An 8600-nucleotide genomic window follows, 5' to 3' on the forward strand; every position below is an offset into this window, starting at 1 on the left:
GTCTGCAGCTCATTCCCTTCCTTCGCTCTAAAACCTCAGCTCTTGTTTTTCTTATTCTAGCTAGTAATATTATCCTCTCACGGTGTTCTTCTTAGTCTGGTTGGGTTCCTGCCTGCAGTGGAAAATCTCTAAAATTTCACTGTATTGCACGAGGTGGAGAGCGACTGGGACACTGGAGGGCAAAACGGTACTGTGGTCCTTTGCCCTTCAGCCATCCTTCGAATGTCTTCGAGTTTAAATTGGCCAAAATGCCAAATAGTTGCTGAGCTATCTGATGCACTAATCAGCGTTTATTTACAGCCGCCAGAGGCGTGTAGATTATGGCACCAACATGTGAACACATTCCTAACACTCTCCTAACGCTGAATTACAGGCCACCAATTCCTGCTTATCCAAATCAACCCTAACTAATGCTAGTAATACTACCAGAACTTTTCTGGTCCTACATTGTAAAAGTCCAGCGCTTATCTTTTCTTTAACTATGAATAACTTCTTATACTTCACCTCCCTCACAGCAGAAGTATTTACTTATCCTGATTTGAAATACAAATACTTTCTGTACTTTGAAAGCTTTCATTGCGATTCACTGCGAGATGCAGGTACATGTCACCGAACAGGAACTGTGGGAGAAAAGTTGACACTTTGAAGGATTTAAATAAAGCTGCTGAGCAGAATATGGATCCCAAGATTTGTAGTTTCTATTCATATCTTCGTTTTGCCTCCATGAATAGATGATCGGAGTAGCCTTTCCTCGAGACAAGTGAAACAACTTTTGTCCCGGAGTATTACCGACTGTCCACTATTAGCCGTCATGGTGGAGTAATATTTTACCAGCCAGGGTAGTTAGTCGGTTATGCGACTGAACTATGATTAACATAACTCAAAATAAGTATAGATTGAAGATTGAGTTTTTTCTGTCTCATTATTGTAACATACTTACCTTCAGTTAAGACACTATTTTGAAAAAAACAAAACACACAAAAAAGCCCCTCAAACATTAAGCCCACAGGGGAGGAAGGGCAGTATTAAATTCATTTTTGATGTAAATGAAAATAATATTTCCAGAAAGCTAATATCTAGGATTTACCTAATCTTATAATTGAACAGAAGTCTCTTCCAATGTGTGTTAAATCAAGCTGGGAGAAAGGAGCAAACATAGAGCTATCAGAAGAGGTCTGGATAAAGACATGTAGAGCACACTCTAGCACCTCAAGCTCTGGTTTAGGGACGCCAAGGTTTTTTTGTCCAAAAAAATATAATGGAGTAAAATACCTGAAAATGGGCAGTGTTGGCGAATGTGTGGTAATATATGTGCAGATCGTGTTCATATTTTCTGGGATTTTTTTCTTACTAGTTGGATGTGGCAGAGATAAAGACATATTTGTGTTATTTATTAGCAGAATGTTCCACTTGACCTCAAAAAACAAGACAGATACTTGTTCATATGATTAAGTGCAAGTAAGAAAGCAGTAACTAAGACATGGTTAAATAAATAATCTTCAACAACCCCTGAGAGGATAAAAATAGTTCATGAAATCTGTGAAATGGAACAGTTGACCTTTTTCTCTGACACTTGTGACTGTAAGGTTTGAAAAGTACTGGGGAAAATGGATAAACTACCAGTCTGTGGATGAAACTTTGGATTCCCCTGCTTCCTGGAGAGCTATATCTATGGATTAGACTCATGAAGACCTTCTGAGTATTAAAAAAGAAAGGAGCAGGATTAAATAAACATGGTGGACAAAAATGAACTGCTCCCCCTTTGCATAAGGATGGGATCCACTAAGTTATGCTTTCTGTTGTTATCTTTACTGTGGGATTAATACTTAAAAGTGACTGATGGCCTTGTCCTTTTGCTGTGTGAATAATTTCTTGTCTTTTTTTTTCTCTTTTTGTACATTTTCACAAAAATAAAGTAACAAAAGAATGTATTAATACTGTACTTTCATTGTTGTGTTGTTGTTTTCCGGCAGTGCTCGGTACGGCCACTGGCACAAGAACAAGACACCCGGAGAGTACCGCACTGGGCCACGTGTCATGGTATTCATTATCGGCGGCGTGTCTTTCAGCGAAATGCGCTGCGCCTATGAGGTCACACAGGCCAATGGGAAGTGGGAAGCCATCATTGGTGAGTAGTGTTGCAGAGGGTAGTGTAGGCTGCTGGGGTGGGTAGTTAGAGACACATCCATCGCCTTGAAAACAAAGTGGGTGTGACTCTGAGTGGCATGTTTTCACGAGAGGTGGGAAAAGCTGCGTCCTAATTCAGATTAAAGAGAGGCTGAAGATTCAGTGTGTGGTCTTTGATGGGCACAGATGACTTGTGACCTGGGACGTGGCTAAAAAACATTAAAGATGGGCAGGCGGAGAAACAAAGTCTGGAGTAGAGAGGGAAATCTGACTTTCTGCGAGTATGGAATAGACTAATAAACGTAGTTTTCTGAAACATTAAATGCGGTTTCATATTTTGGGCTTCATTTCAGTATTTTTTACTTTTTTCAGCCTGTGGAAACAAAATGGAAATTTAGAAATATAGGCTCAAATTTTATAAACGCAGCAGACCTCATTTCATCACACACATACAGGGCGGCATACATCCCACGTCACACATTGCTGTCACAGAAATTTCCCATCGACAGGTTTACACTGCAGCAGCTTTTTTTGCAGGATGCAATTACAGATAGCAGGTAGATTATTGTGTGCAGCATTTTGTGTTAAAGTAGCCCCTTTGTGTCATGTTCCTGTGTACTGTTTATTTGATGTCCTGAAGCTTTGCCAGCCAGTCTGTGTTATATTGTTATGTTAACTAAAAGTGTCTTTTGTTGTGCTCTGCTTCTGCTGTTGTCTTTAAAAACAACTGTTGTCTTTAAATTGCAGCCACGCCATGTCTTTCTCTGTGTCTGTGTTCCCAGTTTATTTGTGTTTGTGCAACTTGGTGTGAGTGTGTGTTTGTGTGTGTGTGTGTGTGTGTGTGTGTGTGCGTGTGTGTGTGTATGGGTGTGCTCTGTATGACAGGTTGCTTGTTTTTTGATCCTTTTGTTTTCTGGAGAGAGCGAGTGAAGGAAGGGCGGGGGCATGGCATGTGCTGTGAGACGAGTGGTGAAGCCACTTCTGTTCCTCCACAGGTGCCACCCACATGCTCACCCCCACCAAATTCTTAAAGGACCTGCAGCATCCCGACTTCCGAGAGTCCACTAGGGTGTCCTTTGAGGACCCTGACCCCTCAGCCGAGTGAGGCAGAGACAGATTGGGAGGGAGGGAGAGAGAAATCACACAGAAAAAAGTAAAGGCAGCCGTGCAAAGAAGCCCTTTCTGAACCTTCACAGCACAAGGGCTTTCTTCCTTGTTCCTTCTTCTTTGAACACTCAGTACTGTTTTATGTAACTCCACCCTCCTCCTCCCCACTTCCTCAGGGATGGATGCCCCCGACATTTCCTCACTGCATGGACTGCTCCATCAGACTCCCTATGTATAAGTAACTCAACCGCGACTCCGTCATGTGTTTCAGACTGAAACCATAACTCCAAACAGGTGTATTCTCGCAAAGTCTCTCAGCTTATCCACAAATCCAGTGCAATAAACATTTAACATTTCAACTACTTAAATTAACTCTAAGATTTGTTGGAGCAGTCTTAGCTCACATCCTCACAACGCTGATGTGATGATGGCATGCGTATCACACTTCCTGTATCCTGAACTCTGTGCTGATCAGCGGCCATGCCTGAGGAGGTCGTGAACCCATCCCTGCTGCCTCCTCCCATCATCTCTGCAGGGTGGATTAAATCGCCCCGTGATGGGCACCCAAAGGCCCTTTGATCTTGTTTAAAACTCAGTCCAGATTTAATCTGCCCCAACATCTTTATCAGTTCCTCTGATTTATTTTTATAATTTGCCCTTTACATACACCAAACAAACACCTTTTTTTGTTACTGGTTTCTTTCCGGATTGGTCCTTGAGTTGATGTTGGGTTTCAGAGACACACTTTATCATTTCTTTTCTGGTTTTTTTTTTTGTGTGTGTGTGTTTTTGTTTTTTAATCCTTGTGTATTTTTTTTCTTTGTTTTGACCGCCTGACTTTGTCCACTCAGCTCACCATCACATGCTCACATGGCTCATGACCTGTCTGCAGAGGATGCTGGACTTTAAGCGAATGTTGTCATGATGATGGAGATCTGCTGACAAGCAGGGCAGCTGGGTGACAGAGGAAACCAAGCAACCAAAAATAAGTTCATATGCATTCATATGAATATTTGCCTTCTGTATTACCGTCACAACTCCTCTGTGCGGACAGTCTGAGAATGTAGCATTGTTCCACCTGATATGCTTTAGCAACCCACCTAAAAAAAAGAGAGAGATCCCAAAAAAACATCTCCTAACATAGGGCACTATCCACATCTTCAAAATACTCATCTTCTGTCTTAGTATTCAGCACATCACCTTGTTTATGTGAGCACATATATATTAATAACTGATAATGCTTTCAAAGCAGCTCCTTTCAGACAACATCATACCTGGACACACACACTGATGGATAAATTAGTGAGTTTAAAGTCTTTGCTTTTGAGTCTGCTCTTTTCAGCAATCAATAGAAATCCTGTTACCTACATGTGTGGAGAACCAAACAATGAATTAAAGATTTAAAAAAAAAAAAAATTTAGCTGCATAAAATTAGCCAAAAGCTCAGGTGTATTTAATAAAGATTAAATACCATACCTAATTTCAATTTGGTGAGTCTACCCTTCAGGGTGGTCTCCTCGAGCAGTGTTACAGTATTTCCTACTCCACTGTTGATATTGGTCGGAGATAGTTCCATTCTGTCTTTTATTTGGTGCATCGGGATATTTTCCAGTGTGTTAATACAGTAATGTGAAAAAAGAAAGTTCACCGGACTCTATGCACAGTGCAATGTTTGGCATACTGACACAACCACCTCATTCCAATTATCAAGCACAGTGGTGGAGGAGTGATGATTTTGGCTTGTTTTGCAGCTGCAGGTCCACTCAGGTACTCAGTCAGTATCTTCAAACTCTTTCCAGTCAGTTTCAGTTGTTATTAAATCTAATCTGCAGTAACTGTGGCTCTTCTGTGATTGATCAAGAGATCCATTGTCATTGAACTAGATAACCTAGCCTTGGTTGACATAACCATCAGAAGGCAGAGGCAGCTGCCAACCTCGTCTCCTGCACACCATCCTTGTACACCATAAAGGGTCATCCCAGTGGCATCGATTTTGTTACATTAGATAACGATTCCTCCCGTCTACCTTCCAAGCTCAGCCATCACTATTCAGTGCATCTGCCAGGCCCAGGAGTCACTGCCTATTCTCTAATTGCAACCTCTGGCCAAGCTAGTGTTATTAGCAGTGGACTTCCATCATTTGTATTTGGGGTTTGGGAACTTATGAGTGAACTGAAAGTAATTTATGTGAATTTTTCCAGCTGGATCACACCCCTTCCAGTCATACTCCTATAAATACCTTCCTGCACCACAAACCCATTTGTTCTAATTTGTATTTGGGGTTGTTGTCTGGGGTCCTGGACTTTACTTTAGCACTGTGACATGAATGTTGTAAAGAGTGGTCCAAAATGTTTCCACAGTGATATGAGAGACTGATGAAGTCATACAGAAAATTATTACTTCAAGTTATTGCTGCTAAATCATGAGCTGCTCCTAACAACACCACATAGAGTCTGGTAAACGGCTTCTCTTTCACATAACTGTATCTTAACCCTCCAGTTTAAATTTGTGTAATGAAATTGCAACTGGTCAGATGGGACTCAGATGGGATATGAAATGGGACCAGTGCTGAAAGCGATCAAAAGGTACACGAGGAGATGACCTTGAAGTGCACACTGACCAAACTTAAACCAGGTGTGGCTTCTGGTATTCATATGGGTGGAGTCGTGACCTTTTTCATTATACTTTTAAGTGAAACCAGGGCTGTTGAGAGAAGATGATGCTCGATTTGCTTTGAACAAAGGGTTAAAAAGAAAACATTTTATGCTTTAACGAGCTTTTAATAAAAAGACTACATCCCTTAGTGATCACCAAAAAACATGGCTCCATAATGCTTTTCTATTAATATCTTTGACTGGTTATTTCATGATTATTAATTAGTAAAAAGCTAATCTATAATGCAGTTTTTTATTAGACTAGAATGTTGAACATCCATCTCATGACTAATCTGCTAAAGCAATATCATTTACAAACCAAGCTTTTTTAAGGTTTTCTCAGTAAGCTCTCACAGCTCTCACCATAAGCGGTATGAAGCCTCCCTCCCCACATGCTGCTGCATTCAAAGCTTCCTGAGCAAAAATGGCCATTACTTCCTAAAACAAGTCTTTTTGTTTTACTGTGCTATTATATGCCAGTATTTTTTGGTGTTGGAGCGTAACATCACAGTGTTGTTTCTGGGGCTAAAAATGGCCCACCAAGCTGTGTGTTTTGGGAACAGCAGAGAAGCAGGCGAAGCCAATTCGACATTCTAGCCTGACCCCAACTTTAACCCACTCACCCCCTTGAACCCCCACTCACGATCTCTGATTCCTGCAACCACCGCATCACCTTAACCCAATATGAAATGGACTTGCCTCTTTCTCTTCTGTTTATTTGGGGGATTTTGTTCAATTTTTTTGCCTTTAACTGCTTCCATTTCACGTGCCCCCACCTCGGATCAGGTTAACGTGTTAGAGGTAAAGCAGCTAATCAAGCCAAACTGGAAGAAACATGCAGCTTTGCAACAGAAACAAACCAATATAGGTCAAAAACTGTTGGTGTCTGGAGTAAATCAAATCAAATGTTTACCCTCCTTATGTTCAGGAATTAAGACACAAGTAAATGTTTGCTTTGCTCCAGTCCTGCACCTTTCAAGTTTTACAATGTCTGAAATGTGTCTTCAGCTGTCCATCCTTGTGCCATTAGAATTACTGATTTTCACATTTCCATTCAAATCTAAGTTAGACAGCGGAGTCAGCTCACTGGTTTTGGATTTCATGACTTGACTTCTTGAAATACTTATAGCCTTTTCCGCTGTCTGCATGCCCTTTTAATAAAGGTTGCACATTTTCATGATTGTGCATATTGGGGTTTGTCACATGATGTCATGCACACATTGCTTGAGAGTTGTCTATCATACTGGATGTGATACAGTCATGGATTGCTAGGGGAAAATGCATATTCCACCAACTGGATGGCAATGGTTTCTCGAGGTTGCTGGTGCTTGCTGGGTGAAATTGGTTGCAAAGACAACGCTGCAACAAAAACTTTGTTTGCTAGCAGGTTCCCACAGTCACCTTTAGTTTTTCAAGTTTGGCTGGAAATACTCATTAACTACTAGCCTAGCGGCAGATCATTTTGACAAAGTACAAGGAAGCCAGAAGAAGGTTCACATTTACACTTCAAAGTAAAAGCAGTTCTTGCATCACACTTGTCACAGTTTTGCTACAGCTCGAAGAGTAGTAGCTAGCTTCCATTCAAACTACAACTGTAGCAATAGGCTAGTAACTGGCTAGGGAATACACATTTTTCCGCTAGTAGGTGGTTACCCAGGGATTACTCACCCATGTTGTTGGCCTGTTTGATTGAGTCTTTAGCAATCATTTCCCCAATGTCTGCCATTAACCTCCAGCAAGCACTCGGAACCAGATGAGAAATACTCCTTTTTTTTGGTTGCCAGATAGCTGCAAACTGGTGGCTAGGCCTGTGTGACATTTCTCACTTACTGCTACATTGTCACCTTGATTGTCACACATCCAAAATGGCAGACAAGTTAACGTTGTGTGGTTCGCGGTCACGTGTCTGCAAAACCTCAATACAGATTTGGTGTTGCAGGTTTTCAACTAGCCCACCTGCTGCTTTAAGCTAACTTAGTCATAGTAGTTGTGTGGCGCCATCTCTGACCTGTGTGCTCCCATTGTGTTCAGCTGCATGTGATTTATAACACAGCCTAATAACTCGGTATCTGACTGTATGTTTGTGGAGTGAGAGTGTATTAGAGTAGAGTAGTGCATTACATACTCCTGCACAAGGTCACAAAAATTCCAGAAACTAAAGGGGACCTATTGTGCTCATTCCCACTTTATTTTGGAACTATGCAAGAACAGTTTTATGTTACTAACAGTTTAAAAAAAAACAAATCTTTGTATCTTATACTGGTACTATTTGCAGCTCCTCAGTTCATCTCTTAAACATATTACAAATTAAATTTGTGATTCTTAAAACAAAATTCATACTTTGATGGACACACTGTGTTACTCCAGTACAATTTTGGGGATCTATCGGTAGGATAAGTGCCTGCCTAGATACACACAATACAATTGTTGAGAAAGCTAATTTAGCCACATTAGCCTAGCATTAGCCTTTGGAGCAGTCATCAATACAAGACAACCAGTGTCAGTGATATAATATTACAGCTTCTATTTTATAGCTCTGGCTCCACAATGAAAATTCAGCTTCATACTGGCCTCAAATTCCACTGTTTTGTACTTTTAGAAAGCTAAACAAAATTAGCTTGTTTCTGTGACTGTATTTGGAAATACCATCCAATTAACATCTGCTACATCCCAGGGTAGATTACAGGGATTACTTGTCCATATGCTGAAGTA

At 40.9% G+C, this 8600-nt stretch overlaps 1 protein-coding gene across 2 annotated transcripts in view; it reads left to right on the forward strand.

The window, feature by feature from the left end:
* stxbp1a (syntaxin binding protein 1a) overlaps window positions 1-8600 on the forward strand; it is a 42134-nt gene that overhangs the window by 31413 nt on the left and 2121 nt on the right. The window contains exons 18-19 of one of the 2 annotated variants that reach the window (XM_040053565.1): window positions 1974-2128; window positions 3123-3280. In XM_040053565.1, coding sequence (XP_039909499.1) covers window positions 1974-2128; window positions 3123-3232 — 265 coding nt within the window. In that variant the 3' untranslated portion in view covers window positions 3233-3280. The remainder of the gene's footprint in view (window positions 1-1973; window positions 2129-3122; window positions 3281-8600) is intronic. The other variant, XM_040053566.1, reaches the window with a different exon arrangement.

Source organism: Simochromis diagramma, unplaced genomic scaffold, assembly GCF_900408965.1.
Source record: "Simochromis diagramma unplaced genomic scaffold, fSimDia1.1 OVJJ01000596.1, whole genome shotgun sequence".
Lineage (NCBI taxonomy): Eukaryota > Metazoa > Chordata > Actinopteri > Cichliformes > Cichlidae > Simochromis > Simochromis diagramma.